The sequence below is a fragment of the Capricornis sumatraensis genome, chromosome 12, assembly GCF_032405125.1.
Source record: "Capricornis sumatraensis isolate serow.1 chromosome 12, serow.2, whole genome shotgun sequence".
Classification (NCBI taxonomy): domain Eukaryota; kingdom Metazoa; phylum Chordata; class Mammalia; order Artiodactyla; family Bovidae; genus Capricornis; species Capricornis sumatraensis.
The window spans coordinates 28,881,080-28,897,886 of NC_091080.1; the positions used below are offsets into that span (position 1 = coordinate 28,881,080).

Sequence of the window (16,807 nt, forward strand, 5' to 3'; positions counted from 1 at the left end):
CCTGGAGAATCCCATGGACAGAGGAGCCTGGAAGGCAACAGTCCATGGGGGTCACACAGAGTCAGACATGATTGAAGTGACTTAACATGCAAAACGCACTTTTTAATGTGGATACTTTACGCGTGAGAAGAAAAGTTGCTGCCCGCAGGCTGATCTTTAACACTTCTAGTCCATAGAAATGGATAGTACATTTCTGCAAGTAGTCTAATGATGCTCGTAATGGTGCATTCTTTCTGAAAATACTGTATGTAATCAGTGGAATGCTTAAAACTAAACTGTTTTCAACTTTAACTGCTTTTCATTCATTCATTCAACCAAGAAGCATTTATAAGTATTTATCTTCTGTGGGCTTGACTGAGGAGGACAGCCTCACCTACTGAATATCACGTTCATTTATAACTATGTTCTAGGTGACAACTGAATGAACAAAGTCAAGACCTGTCTGGTTAACTACACCTCAATAAAGCTGGGGGAAAAAAAAACTGCTTGCAATTATCATGACAGCAAGCCTTCGTAATGATAGTATTGAGTCACCAGGGAAAATTATTACATCTAGTACATCATTTTGGAGGACAGGCACGTCTACAATGCATTTTATAAAGAAAATGTAAAGTAAGCCACAAAAGTACTACTTATCTACTTATCTCTCTCCATTTGAAGAGTTAACTTAATCTTCAGCTACATGGAAAATTCAAATATTCAGAAAGATAAGTATTTTTCTCCAAGGATTTTAGGGAGTAAAATTTTACTCTACTTGATAATGTAGAAGTCCATTTTTAGGCAATTTAATGACTTAATTCCCAAATAATTTTAAAGTAAACTTTCTTACTGTTCCTCTTTTGTTACCTAAGTCAATGCAGCACAAAGATGTGAAACATACAAAGTTTTTCTTCGGTCTGCTCCCATCTCCTCAATTCTTGGCGAGCGCTTTGAGCCTATGCTATTCTGTGGTTGCTCAAGGCCTCACAAGGTCACCAGACCCAACAATATTTCACCCTTGACTCAGTCTTCAAAACATAGCCAACCTTGGTCATAGTCCTTCCAGCATCCCACTGCAGATTAGGTTAATCTCATAAACTAACTCAAGCTAAATTAATGATGATAATAGCTTAATACACTGCTGCTTTCAGGGAAACACACAAAACAATAGATTTATAGAAATCTAACACCATATTCTAAGAGCAGGGGAGTTTCCCATTTACGGTCACTCACCAACCAAGTTTAAAACTAAAATAATAAACAAAGAAACAGACATCAAGGGTTATAACAAAAATAAACCAGATTATCTTTAACATAAGTTTGAGAAGGAGAGAAGATGAGAATATACTATTTGGCATCTAGATATTTGCATATGTATTTAGTGTTCTTCCATAACACATATATGTATGTATATTTTACTTAATTTAATATTTAAAAACAATGCTGTAAGTTCATATTATTCCTATTTTATAGATGGTAACGTTTAGTCCCAAAGAGGTTATGTTGCTAACTACAAAATGGCAGAGCAGGGACTCCATAAACAAGTCTAAATCTAAGTCAAGGGTTTTCCTACTACGCACAGCTCCTACAAATGCCCATAATACCTCATTTTAAACTAAATTAAGGAAACATGAAAGTATATAAACACAATGATAAAACTACAGTTTAATTCCATTAAGTCTGGTTTAAAAAAGGAAATGGGGAGGGGCTTCCTAGGCGGTCTAGTGGCTAAAACTCCACACTCCCAGTGCACAGGCCCCTTGTTTGATCCCTGGTCAGGGAACTAGATCCCACATGCTGCAACTAAGACCCAGTGCAGCCAAAATAAATAACTAAATAAAAATATTTTTTAAAGGGAAATAGGGAGTAAGATGGGGAGGGAGAATGACAAGCCAAGCAAGAGGGAAAAGTAAGAAAGGAGATAATTGAGCAGAAAATGTCAAAGTTAGAGAAACAGATAAGGGAGGGAAGGAAGAAAAAGACACATGTTTCTCCCATCCAAGTATTAACCAGGCCCAACGCTGCTTAGCTTCAGAGATCAGACAAGATTGGGCACGCTCAGAGTGGTGGTATGGCCAGCAAGACAGAGGTTTCTAAAAGGAAGGCTGAGTTGAAATCTGGGCCCTGTGGGGCCCTCCGTCAGTCTTGTTTCTAGTCAAGCACACAGAGCAGTCTTGCCCTGCATTCCTCCCCGTCAGCTCTAGTTGGCCAAAATCTTCTTCCACCTAAGCCATCCAGAGAACTGTGAGCTAGTATTTCCACACATCCCCAGAGCCCCGACCTTATCGTGGTCCATCACTGTAATGAGTCTCCTTTCACTTCCTCAGTGACAAAACTAAAGCAATTTACTTCAGAAATCTCCATTCTCTTCTATCTCTGAGAATTAATGGAGATCCAAGTGCTTACCTGACATTATCTGAAGCCTGACAGTAGTAGCAAAACAACAATCAAATCAAAACCAAGATTTCCATCGTGAAATGTGTCTTACAACCACACATTTCATTGAGAAACCACTGTTCTAAGTTAGATATATCATAGATAATAAAATGCTTACACATATTCACCCCTTAAGTTTCTAGATTATTGTTTTACATATTATTTCAGTAATTAGGTATAACTGCTTTCAAAAAATGAGAGAAATATCCTATATTAGTAGCATTTAACAAAATTCTTAAATCATTGGTATAAATGTTTTAATTAAAGAAACAGGCCTGGGAGATACTACATTTGAACCTCAGCTTAGGCTCTTAGTGACCGAGTGACCGTGGGGAAATTAATACCTTTAAACTTTAGGGTCTTCATCTATAAATCAAGGCCAATAGTATAGTACTGATCACATACAGGTTGCTTTAAGAATAAAATGAGGGACTTCCCTGGTGGTCAGTGGCTAAGACTCCATGTTCCCAATGCAGGGGGTCTGGGTTCAATCCCTGGTCAGGGTTAGATCCCACATGCCCCAATTAAACCTGGCAAGCCAAATAAATAAATATTTTTTAAAACTTAAAAAGAAAAGAATTAAACTAGAAGAGTGCTTAAAAACTGTACAACGTTGAGTAAGCACTCAACAAGTTATCTTTTATTATTATTGACCATTAACTTCACAACTTGGCTGCATAAAACTTAACTATGGTATACCTTTTGATTTTTTTTTTAAAGATTAAGGTGATTTTAGAAGTTTTACTGGGGAAAATGGGATTTAAAATAGTATATAAATAGTATTAATTTGGCCATGTGATGCAAACAGCCGACTCATTAGAAAGGACCCTGAAAGACTGAAGGCAAAAGGAAAAGAAGGCAGCAGGATGGGATGGTTGGATAGCATCACCAACGCCGCGGACGTGAACTTGGGCAAACTCCAGCAGGAAGTGAGGGCCAGGGAGGCCTGGCATGCTGTAGTCCATGGGGTCATAAAGAGTCAGACACGACTTAGCGACTGAACAACAACAACAGTAAGAAAAAATGACAGTCAGATACTGGTAGTCATGTGTATAAAAACTGAAAAGTACAAGTGTCAGCCTTTGGCAGATAGTGTACCTCAAAGTCTATCAGCTGCAGGTCAGCTATGAGTGTCGCCAGCAGCCCGGTGTTGTAGAGCTCCTGTGAGAGCTGGGCCACGGCTTCCACTGGGGGCTCCTTGTCACTTGTCCCACACAGAATTTCTTTCATTGCTTGCAGTGATTTTGACACTTCTTCTGAAGCCTAGGGACCAAAATATACGCTAACAGTTAAGAGTGAAAAAAAAAATTTCAGGCTACAAACAAACAAAAACCACTTCTTGAGCCCTGCTTATTTATTTACTTTTAAAATTCTGTATAATTATTATTTTTATTAATTGAATAACTGTTTTACAGTGTTGCGTGAGCTTCTTCTGTACAACACCATGAATCAGCTATATATCCCCTCCCTCCTAAACCTCCCTTCCACCCGCCAACACCCCACCAACCCCATACCCCCACCCCCTCCAGGTCATCACAGAGCACTCAGCTGAGCCCCCATGTGCTATATAGCAGCTTCCCACTAGTTACCTATTTTCTGCTTATTTATGATTAAAGAACTCAATACAGTTACAAACAAACAAAAGCCATGTAGTAGGCACTGTTTTTGTTTTTGCTGTTAATATTACTGAAATTAATTTATAAAAGAGAGATCTTTAGTATTTCTACTTGGTTAATATAATTGAAATGATCTTTCTTTAAATCATATTCATAGTGAACTTTGCTAGTAATTAATTATAAATTTAACTCTTGGAAATTCAATTCAATTTATGTTGAAGACTTATCAGTAGCAAGTAGTCTTATTTAAAGCATTTGTTAATGATTTTCAACAAATCCCTATGATTCTGATTTTTTAAATGAAATAGGTACAAAATCATACATTGTCAAAACCCATAACCTTTGTCAATCCACTGATCCCTCACACATAACCATTATCTTTTTGTTATCTATGAAACTTAAAAAAAAGAGCAAAAAATCTCACTACATTCTAAAGAAAAATAGGAGAGGGACTTCCCTGGTGGTCCAGTGGCTAGCACTCCACCCTCTCAATGCAGGGGGCCCTCGACATGCTGAAACCAAGAGTTCACTTGCCACAACTAAAAACTCCATGTGATGCAACTAAGATTCAGTGCAGGCAAACTAATTAATCAGAAGAATAATAGGAGAACCTATAGAGGAAGAAAGTATACCAGTGAGTAGAGCCTGGGGAGGGGAGAATGAGGTGCTGAAAATTCTGAAATTAGACAGTGGTGATGGGTACACAACCTTCTGAATAAACTAATAACCACTGAATTGCACACTTTAAAATGGTAGATTGTATAGTATCTTAATTATACTAAGAAATTATAGCAAAAATTTTAAAAAATAGGTAAGGAAAACAAACAGGCAAATTAGTTCACACTTTGCTGAATATTTAAAAGTAGGTATAGTTTTAGTACTTTCAAGTATTGTACTCTAATCATTATAAGTAAAGAAGGAAATAGAATACAGCAAAATAATAAAAAACTAACTCATAGTAGTTGTTAATTAAAAAATTAATTTCCAGGTACATTTCATGATATGACTGAAGAAATCCTTAATTTATTAAAGGTAAGAAGTTTTCTTAAATTGTGATATTTACCTATAGAAGATTACTTTAAACATATATAGAGTTTAGAATAATTATAAAGCAAACACTTGTGTGGCCAAAACAGAGGTCAAAAAAGAGAACATTTTTAGCATCCCAGGAGCCACTTTGAATGCCTTCTTTTCAGTCTAGAAGTAAATCCTTTTATATCTTTGATGATAATCACTGATTTGTTTTTCTTTACAGGTTATTTTAAAATCTATGTTTGTTTCCCAAAACAACATAGCTTAGTCCTGCTAACTTGGAATAGCACCTGCACCCTCTTAGGACTTGCTTCTTTCACTCAGCACTGCATTTGTAAGGCTCGCTCTTTCCGCTGTACGTCGCGGCACTCCTTTAAATGAACTGTTCAATAGTGTTCTAGTGATAGCTGGACTGACAGCAACCTCTCAGTTCCACTGTTGACGGACACCGAGGTGTTTCCACTGATGGGTTACTGTGCACAACAATGCTATGAACAATCCTGACAGCGCATCCTGGTGCACGTGTGCAAGAACATCTCTAGAGTTTACACTAGGAGGGAACCGCAGGGTTTTAGAGCATGCATGCAGTGCGGTGCAGGGGTGCAGGTGTGATCAGTCGTGTCCGACTCTTTGCGACCCCATAGATTGCAGCCTGCCAGGCTCCTCTGTCCATGGGGATTTTCCAGGCAAGAATGCTGGAGTCGGTTGCCATTTCCTCCTCCAGACGATCTTCCCCACCCAGAGATCAAACCACATCTCCTGCATCTCCTGCACTGCAGGCGGATTCTTTACCGATGAGACCCCAGGGAAGCCCCAGTCACTTTAAAGGTATTGTACTGAATATGTCGGATTCAATGTCCCTTTGAGGGAATATCTAAGATACTAAAAAGAACGTCCTCTGAGGAAGTGCTGCTGGGTAGGACTTTAAAACAATGTTAAAAGGAGGCTGCACTGGGTATTCCTGGCAGTCCAGTGGTTACCACTCCATGCTTCCAGTACAAGGTTCAATCCCTGGTTGGGGAACTAAGATCCCACATGGTGCTGTGGTGTGGCCAAAAAGAGAAAAAAGGCGGCATTGTAGTAGAAACTGTCAGATGATCTTTAAACACAAACTTTTTACCCTTCATGTAACATTATACACAGTATTAACAGTATAACCCATTAGATGTTTAACTGTAAAACCTCTTAGATGTTTTTTTTTCCACTCTGAATTTTTTCCTTCTAGTTTTATTGAAATATAATTGACATATAGTCCTGTATAAGTTTCAGGTATACAGCATAATGATTTGACTTACATACATCATGAAATGATTATCACAATAAGTTTATCCATCACTGCATACAGATACAAAATTAAAAAAATAGAGGAGAAAAAAATTTTTTTCCTTGTGATGAGAACTCAGGATTCTCTTAACCACTTCCACATATAACATACAGAAGTGATGATCACATTTATCATGCTGCACCTTATATTTCTAGTACTTTCTTTACCTTTCAACCGGAAGATTGCCTACATCCAATTCCTTCTTCCCAACACCCCTGCCTCTGGTAACCACAAATCTGATCTCTTTTTCTGAGTTTGTTTGTTCATATGTTTTTGAAGTATAATTGACCTGTAACACTATGTCAGTTTCTGTTACACAACATAGTGATTCGACATTTCTATACATTTCTAAAATGTATAAGTCTAGTTACGATCTGTGGCCATACAAAGACACTACTTAGTTATTGACTATATTCTCCACACTCTTTCATACCCATGCAACTGGAAGTCTGTACCTCTTAATCTCCCTCACCAATTCCTTCCCCCAACCCAAACCCTACCTCCCCTCTGACAATAACTGTTTCTCCTTAATATTGTTTTGTTTTTTAGATTCCACATGTAAGTGAAATTGCACAGTGTTTGTCTTTCTCTGACTTATTTAACTTAGCATAGTGAACCTCTAGGTCTACCCAAGTTGTTGCAAATGGCAAGATGTCCTTTCCTTTTTATGACTGAGTAATATTTCGTTACTCCTTAAGTCTAGAGGATCCAAGGTTGGTCTGAGGCTTTAGAAAATGAAAAAAGAGTTCAAGACAATAGATTCAATAATTATCAATGGCATTAAGACCTGAAACCAATTTAAATGTATTCACAAAGACCTTGAGAGTGCATCGCAGACCATGTTTAGGATTCTTCATTAAGCTTTTACATTGGCTTTAGGTCTATTCATGTATTTTAATAATAACATTATTGTTTTAGCTCATACCTTATCTGTCTTTTTGTCTTGTTTTTCCAAAATGGCCAAGTTGTCTCTCAGAATTTTCACGATTTCTGCTGGATTTTTGTGTGATTTACTAAACAGAGGCATTTTTTCATTAATAGAAATCTCTTCATGTAATATAGAATGCTGAAAACAAACAAACAAAAATTATTATTTTAATTCTTAACATGATTAAATTGTTATACCAAAATGTCATGTTTTCAACAACCAATTCAGTAATATGGAACATTAAAATCGATCAAACTAAAACAAGTTTTAAGTTTCATGCCAAATTTAAGTTAGTGTAAAATATTTCAAGAAAGATATTTTTAAAGATTTACCTAAAAGTTTTTACTCAGAGTTTAATATCTTTCTTATAAAAGAAATTAAAGATTTATACAAGAATAGGAAAAGGAGTATTCTTAGAGAATAAGCTGATACTTAAAACTAGATATTTTGACTAAACAGAGTGAGGAAGATGGTGATATTAATTATGATAAATAAAATAGAACATGTAAAACAAAAGTCAGACTAGGATCCACAAGCTCTAGTAAAGCAATATTTTAAAACATTCCACTCCATAGCAATAACAAAATTACAATGTAAAATTATTTAGAATCTTTTTTTTTTTTTACTCTTCAAATATTCAGCTGGCCATACTCACTGATGAAATGAGGATTACCATGATGGGTGGGAGTGGGGAGGTGAGGAGGAGGGGAAAAGAAAAATCAGTTCTTCTTTTTGAGAACATCTATTTGCATAGAGCAGAAAAAGCTAAATATAGCTATTATCACCCTATTTATACTAAAAATATGCTAGGGAAAAAGATCTAAATTAAAGGCTCCAGTTAGGAGAAACATATTTATTTGCTTTACATTAATTAGTAAAAATATGTCAAACATTACAGAAATATGATGTAATTAATCAAAAGCTCCCATTAACCAGTGATACAGAGGTAACAGCTGTTATCAGCTTTCATACATATTCCTCCTTAATTTTTGTCTCTATATATAAAAATGTATTTTTAAAACCAAAATATAATAATACTAAAAACAGTATTTTTCAGGCTATAGTATTTTTTTTTAGGCTTTCCCTAATGGAAGAAAGCAAAGAGAAACTAAAAAACCTCTTGGTGAAAGAGTGAATATGTTGGCTTAAAACTCAACATTCAAAAAACTAAGACCATGGCATCTGGGCCTATCATCTCATGGCAAATAGATGGGGAAGCAATGGAAACAGTGACAGACATTATTTTCTTGGGCTCTAAAATCACTGCAGATGGTGACTGCAGCCATGAAATTAAAAGATGCTTGCTCCTTGGAAGAAAAGCTATGACAAATCTAGATGGTATATTAAAAAGCAAGAGATACCACATTGCTGACAAAGGTCTGTCTAGACAAAGCTATGGTTTTCCAGTAGTCATGTATGGATGTGAGGGCTGGACCATAAAGAAGGCTGAACACCGAAGAATTGATGCTTTTGGAGAAGACTCTTGAGAGTCCTTGGACTGCAAGGAAATCAAACCAGTCAATCCTATAGGAAATCAACCTTGAATATTCATTGGAAAGACAGATGCTGAAACTGAAGCTCCAATACTTTGGCCATCTGATGTGAAGAGCCAACCCCCTGGAAAAGACCCTGATGCTGGGCAAGATTGAGGGAAGGAGGAGAAGGGGCCGGCAGAGGATGAGATGGTTGGATGGCATCACCAACTCAAAGGACATGAATTTGAGCAAACTCAGGAGATAGCGAAGGACAGGAAAGCTTGGCGTCTGCAGTCCACGGGTCACAAAGAGTCAGACGCAACTGAGTGACTGAACAACAACAACAACATCCATTATACAGACATATAATTACTAGGAGTATTTGGTAATTTCTTATTAAATTTTATTTTACCAATACCTCTATAGGAAGACTTCTGGGTTAACTCCATTTTTCCTCATATTTTTCTTATTAACAATAACACAATTAATCAGTGAAGAATATTACACACAAATATATAACAGCAACTGATAGCAATACTCTAACCAGTTATGCACCCAGCATAACCTTGGTTACGGTTCTAAACACTACATCCCCTGGATTCCTGCTCCCCAAATCTGCTTCCCTAGGATTTCTGTCCAATCTCTGAGTTACCTGAGATCCTTCCAAAAATTTTCTTCAGTACTTGTTTGTGATCAAGAGTTATAATGCTGGCATTCAACGTATCTGCTAAACAAACATGAGGTATTTAAATCCAGATCTAGTTCTGACTTGGTAACTGATCCACTATGATTCAGAAGTTATCACGCTTGTCTACGTGTCATTTAAGTTTTTAATAAGTGTTTTTTTAAACTAACTGCAAATTCACCTTGTCATAATGTTTAACTCATATTTTTTCTATCTCACTCACGAAGATATCAGGACAAATGTTGCCAAAGGCTCTGAGAAAGCCCACATACATTCTATCTGTTAGTACCAAGCAAGTTACCTTATTTTATTTTTTAATGCATCCCCATGACTTACTTAGTTTATGACTGAAAGTCGGTACCTTTTGACCCCCTCACCCATTTCATCCACACCCCGCCCTCTGCCTCTGGCAACCACCAGTCCATTCTGTGTATCTATAAGCTTGGCTTCTGTTTTCTAGTCTTTTAGATTCCACATATAAGTGAGAGCATATGGTATTTGTCTTTTTCTGATTTACTTCACTTAGCATAATACCCTCAAAGTTCCATCCTTGTTGTCACAAATGGCAAGATTTCATTCTTTTATGGCTGAATAATACTGTTCTATACACACACACACCTCACACACACAGAGCACTTCTTTATCCACTCATCCACAGATGGGCACTGAGCTTGTCTCCATTATCTTGGCTATTGTAAATCACGTTGCAATAAAGATGGGGGTGCATAGTTCTTTATGAATTGGTGTTTTCATTTTCTTCAGGTAAGTACCCATACCATATGGTCAGTCTATTTTTAATTATTTGAGGAACCTTTATATTGTAAGGTTGATTCATAAAGAAAGATGGAGCATCATATTTTCAAATTAGATAGGCCAAATACGGTGAGCTCTCGCTTATTCATCACTGGCCCACACCCATTCTGAGTCTAATTCTTAGTATCTATCAAGGCCAACGATAAAGGGTGTAAGGGGGAGTTCTGAAAATGATGCCTCCTTGGGATAATATAGTACTAGTAATTTTTCCATAAATTCTACCTCAGAGTTTCTAGAACATGCATTATATTTCAGCAACACAAGAAGCAGGAACAAGAGAAGATGCCATGTTAGGTCCAACAGACCGACACTGCCCAGACGAATGCCCCCGGGGCACTGAAAATCAACTTGCCCTCCAGGTTAGTGGTGACAGTGAGCCACACAGCAACACAAATACCAGATGACCGACATGGGCCCTGTTGCACTTTTCCCATTTACGAAGTAAGTAAACAGAATAAACAACAAATAACACAAGTGCTATTTTTTTTTTTTTTACAGTAGTACAAGAAAAGGGGATGAGTGTCCTGCGGACTTCAACAGGAAAGGTAACTTCCAGAATTAATTCTCTTTAGGAGACAGAACAGAGATAACTGAGGGTGGGGAGGCAGGAAACGAAAGGACTTAAGACAGAGAGGAGAACTGGTCAAGATAAAAGATGAACACATAATATACACACACACATACAGAAACACCCCCAGACGCAGCATGGCAATCCAGATCTGCAAAGGGCAGAAGTGACCCCATAGAGCATTGACTGAGGACAACTGAAAGGTACACAATTAGTCCATATTTATTCAGTCAAAAAATATTTACTGAGTTTCTATAAGGTTCGAGGCCTTGCACTACTAAATACAAAAGTTAATAAGCCTCAGAGAGTGCTCGATGTAGTGGGAGACACAGCCACACAAAAGGATTTTGCCAGAACACCAGAAAAGCTCAAACTAAAATGATGGAGATAAGATACTCGTGCGTGCGTGCGTGTGTGTGTGTGTGTGTGTGTGTGTGTGTGTGTAGTATATCCTGCATTGGAAAAACCTGAATGAACGTTTTGGCCAACCCAGTATTATAGAAATATGGAGAAGATACAGTGTTATATCCTATAAAAACACCTATTACGACAATGAAAAGAGGTGGAGGAAGCCAACAAGTGCAAAAGGAACTAAAACATGGAGTAGAAGCAACGAAGATAAAACAGCTTAAGTAGAAAAGAGATCTAAATGCAATCATTGAAAGGATTTTTCTAGCTGAGACTAATAATGAGGCTCCAAACTCACAGCGTGCTGCAGGCCATGGGGTCACAAACAGTCGGACATACTGAGCAACTGAACAACATCAACAAAACTCAGTGCGGCTTCCAGAAGAAACCAACACTTTTCTCTGAAAGCTCATTCCTGCAGAATGACTGTAACAACAAAAAGGATCAAAATTAAGTTGTCTTTGGACTTTCATAAAACTACATGTCATGAAGCCATGGAGAAATCTAGAGTTCTGAAAGGAAAGTCTATAACCTCATAATTAAATCTCTGGCCAACATATTTATGTGCAGATAGACTGTGTACACTTCATAAAATTTTTACCAAAAGTTGAGATGGAGTCAAACCCACAAAAGCTCAACAAAACCAGAAATAGTTCTTGAAAGGGAGCCTTGAGGTGGGAGGGTGAGAATCTACAATTCATTCATGTCAAAAAGGAGATTGCCTCAAAAATCTCAAAGAAAAAGAAGAATGGAAGTAACAATAAAATTAGAAATAACTGAATCAAAAAAGGAAAAGAAAATCTCTGGTACTTTGGGTGCCTGTTTTTTTTCTGGTGATAGACCTTTCTGCTCTCCTTCCCACCCCACCTCATACACACCACCCCACCTACTCTAGCAAGAGGGTGAGGACATGACCCAGGCAGGCCAAGTATCTCTTCCACTGCCCTGGCTCTAGCAATTGGCTCACAAACAGCTTGTGACACCACCAAGCTAATCAAAATACCCTTCAACTTGGCTTTCCCCCCTAGGTGTTTTAATTTAGTTTAAATAAATATTTGGGGCATCTAGAAGAAGAAATAGAGAACAATGTAACAAGTTCCTATGTATTTACCACCCAGCTCAAAAATCAAAACAACCCAAGCTACCACCTTGGCAGCTTCAGTTCTCTGATCCCATGCACCTCTGGCTCATACTGTATCTATTTATCATGTACCCTAGCTATACATACTTTCACACTTTTACTAATATTACAGATAATATGTGATATTGTTGTGTGTGCTTTAAAGCATTACAGAAATGGTACTACAAGTCAGTTTCTTTCCCCCCACCAACATTATGTTTATGAGATTTGTGTATTGATACAAATCTTACATTTATCTTACATGCTATAGAGCACCCCATTAGCTTCCCAGGTGGCGCTAGTGGTAAAAAAAAAAAACAAAACAAAAACCTGTCTCCCAATGTAGGAGATGCAAGAGATGCAGGTTTGATCCCTGAGTCAGGAAGATCCCCTTGAGAAGGGCATGGCAACCCACTCTAGTATTCTTGCCTGGAGAATCCCATGGACAGAGGAGCCTGGCAGTTCATAGGGTCACCAAGAGCTGGACACAACTGAAGCAACTTAGCATGCACTTATACCACAATGTGGGCTTCCCTGGTGGCTCAGTTGGTAAAGAACCTGTCTGCAATGTGGGAGATCTGGGTTCCATCCCTTGGTTGGGAAGATCCCCCGGAGAAGGGAACAGCTACCCACTCCAGTATTCTGGCCTACAGAATTCCCTGGACTATGGGGTTGCAAAGAGTTGGACACAACTGAGCGAATTTCACTCACTCTCTGACTTCTAATTGTTTTCAATTTTTTTTTTAATTTTTATTTATTTACTTGGCTGCTCCATGTCTTAGATGTGGCCTGGGGGATGTTTAGCTGTGGCATGTGAGATCTAGTTGACCGACCAGGGATTGAACCTGGGCCCCTGTCTTGGGAGCAAGGAATTTTGGCCACTGGACCACCAGGAAACTCCTTCACCTTTTAAAATAGTGACATATAGTAAAAAATGCACTTTATATTGTGACCCAGAGCAAAGGAGTGTATAAATGGTTGTATAATTGTCTCATGAAACAATACCTGAACTCTGGATAGATTCCATTCTATCTGTTCTATCCTACATCATTAAAAAAAAAAAGAGTCCTGATCATTATCCATTAAATTAATTCACTACCTGCTAGTTGGGCTTCCCTGGTGGCTCAGATGGTAAAGGATCTGCCTGCAGTGTGGGAGACCTGGGTTCGATCCCTGGGTTGGGAAGATCCCCTGGAGAAGGGAATGGCAACCTATTCCAGTATTCTGGCCTGGAGAATTCCATGAACAGAGGAGCCTGACGGACTACAGTCCACGCAGTGGCAGAGTCGGACACGACTGAGTGACTTTTACTTCACTTTCACTAACTGCTAATTAGCATGCAAGATGTCATTATGGGTGAAACTAGATGAAAGGTACACAGGATCTCTTGGTATTGTTTCTTATCTATAGCTATCTCAAAATAAAAAGTTAAAAGTAAAGAATCTATCACTATGGAAAATTGACAGCAATAATCCAACATAAGGATAGTTACTATTCCTGAGGCAGAAAACTAACGAATGAAAGATGTACTTAAACATGTACAAAGTATGTCTATTTATCTATTCAGTCCTTCAGCAAGCCACCTTTTTAACTGTATACAACCACAGAATCATTCCCGGAATGTGGCGGAATTAATGTTAATTCCTATTATCCGAATGAGATTTGTTATCTTGATGTTTTTCTGTATTACCTATAATGAGCATATTTCTTCTTTCCTGAAACAATAAACAGATTTTTCAGGGGAAAAAATCCATATAACTAAGCAAGGAACTGAACAGAAAAACCCATTTTGTTTTTGAACAGAAAAATCAAATATTAAATATTTAAATATCATTAAAATGTCAATTACTCCTAAAGTCCATAATTTGATACAATTCCAGTCACAAATCCAAGAAAGTTTTTAGTAAATGAATTCAGTCAAGAATATAAAAGAACAGGATAACAAATTTTAAAATGGAAGATTTCTTACGGGGGAATGAAATTAAAAGTGTTATAAAGTGCTATAAGTAAAACAGTAAGACAAGGAAAACAGACCAATGGAACAAAACAGGCCAGATACAGAAGTGACTGTAAGTGACTTTTAAACTTCTGGATATAAAATAATTTCTCTAATTTTACAAGTGATAAAGTAAATCTCAAAAAAAAAAAAAAAAGACTGACAAATCAGTTAATATAAATATGCTACAAATTTAATTAAAACTTTTTTAATTTTTATGGATATAATAACATTACAGGCAAACAACAAATAAGAGAATTCTGCGACATGAATACGAAAGACAGAGGGCTAAAACCATTATAAAAGGAGATCTAAAACAAATAAGAAAACCATGAAGAAATAATGTATACATTTTAGAAAGCCACAAAGGAGGAAATATAGTTAAACACATAGTGAATGTTTATTTTCTATCATGGGAACACGCAAAGTTAAAAATGAAGGACTATTTTGCTCATGATGTAACACAGTGTCTTTGTTGGTCTGAGAAAATTCTAGCTATGGATGGTGAAATGCAACAGGCTCTCTCTTTTCTTATTGGTGGGATTGGGCAACATGGATCTAGAGCCTTTAAATATCAAAACCTTTGATGCAGTAATTCTAGCAGTTTGTCCTAAGAAAATAAACTAATAATGGTTATCTTGACAACTTTTTTTTTTTTTCACATTTCAACATCTCTAAAATGTGCATGTGTCTTAATAATTTATGGAACCTTATACTAACTGGCAGGGTATTTTTGTTCATTTGTTTTCTTTCTTAGTGATACATAAAGTGTATGCCTTAAAACCAATGACTTCTTAGATTTGATGGAATACAGTATATGGCTATGAAAATGTTTACAAGGAATGTGAAATAAAATGTACAGGCTGCTAAAAGAACCATCCCATAATATAGAGTATAACGACAACTACATAAAAGCAAGCAAACCCACAAATACACAAAACTTATGCAGAAAGAAATAATTTTAAAAAGTTAACAATGATAGCCTCTGGGTAGCTGGATTATGAATATTTAATTTTCTTCTTCCTTAACATTTTCTCTTCTTTTCTTCAAACTTTAATAGATCATGCAAATGCATTTACAATGGAAACACCTTCTCATAAATGAAAATTTTAATGACTAAATAACCGTTTTTTAAAGTTCAAACTGTGGAATATTTGATCATCATGTCTTTTCAAAGCATTAGTCAAACAAATGATTTCTGTTACTCTGGCTATGAAATTTCATTAAAGAGTTGTACTTGGCTTAGATCCTGGAGAGAAAGCCAAAAAAAATTATTCAGCTCTGCTCCCAGGCAACTCAGGCCCTGTAGACTTTTAGTAGATTTTGGCAGCATTCCTTTTCCTAAGACACAGTGAAATATTTCATATTCCTAATTTACGTGTGTGTGCCTCTACAGATGACCCAATGTCAGTCACTCCAATGACTCATCTAAACATGTTTATGATGTAAGTGGAGAGGAGTGCATTTGAAGGGGGAAGGAGAAGCTAGGAGAAGAGGTCATTTGGGGCCTTAAATGCCCTATGGTATCCTTTAAAATATTTTAAAGGGGAATAAATGGCTAATGCCTGTCTAGTCAAAGCTATAGTTTTTCCAGTAGTCATGTATGGATGTGACAGTTGGACCATTAAAGAAAGTTGAGTGCCAAACAATTAATGCTTTTGAACTGTGGTGTTGGAGAAGACTCTTCAGAGTCCCTTGGACTGTAAGGAGATCAAACCAGTCAATCCTAAAGGAAATCAGTTCTGAATATTCATTGGAAGGACTGATGATGAAACTGAAGCTCCAATACTTTGGCCACCTGATGTGAGGAACTGACTCATTAGAAAAGACCCTGATGCTGGGAAAGATTGAAGGCAGGAAGAGAAGGGGCCGGCAGAGGATGAGATGGTTGGATGGCATCACAGACTCAATGGACATGAGTTTGAGCAAGCTTTGGGAGTTGGTGATGGACAGGGAAGCCTGGCGTGCCACAGTCCATGGGGTCACAAAGAGTCGGACACGACTGAACTGAACTGAACTGAAATAGCTAATGAGAATTTCTAGGCCTTTATGTCTAATCTCCAACTGTACTGTTCAATAACAGTTCTAACTTCAAAGGTTTTCCACAAAATCTTAAGGGAGTGGGAAATATCTCTCTGAAGACAAGAAAAGTCTCAGGATTTCCATGGGTAAAACTGTATCTTCTGTCCATCAACTGATGAATGAAAAAAGAAGCTGTGGTACCTATATACAATGGAATACTACTCAGAGGTAAAAAGGAATGAAATTGATTCAGTTGTAGTGAGGTGGATGAACCCAGAGTCTGTTATACAGGGTGAAATAAGTCAGAAAAATGAAGATCACATATCAATGCATATATATGGAATTAAAAAAAACGGTACTGATGAACCTATTTGCAGGGCAGGAATAGAGACACAGACGGAGAGA

At 37.3% G+C, this 16,807-nt stretch overlaps 1 protein-coding gene across 1 annotated transcript in view; it reads right to left on the reverse strand.

Annotated features, from left to right (window-relative positions):
- CAB39L (calcium binding protein 39 like) overlaps window positions 1-16,807 on the reverse strand; it is a 61,157-nt gene that overhangs the window by 40,767 nt on the left and 3,583 nt on the right. The window contains exons 2-3 of the mRNA XM_068984490.1: window positions 7,313-7,453; window positions 3,514-3,678 (exon numbers count right to left, since the gene is read on the reverse strand). Of these exons, the coding sequence (XP_068840591.1) occupies window positions 3,514-3,678; window positions 7,313-7,414 (267 nt within the window). The 5' untranslated portion in view covers window positions 7,415-7,453. The remainder of the gene's footprint in view (window positions 1-3,513; window positions 3,679-7,312; window positions 7,454-16,807) is intronic.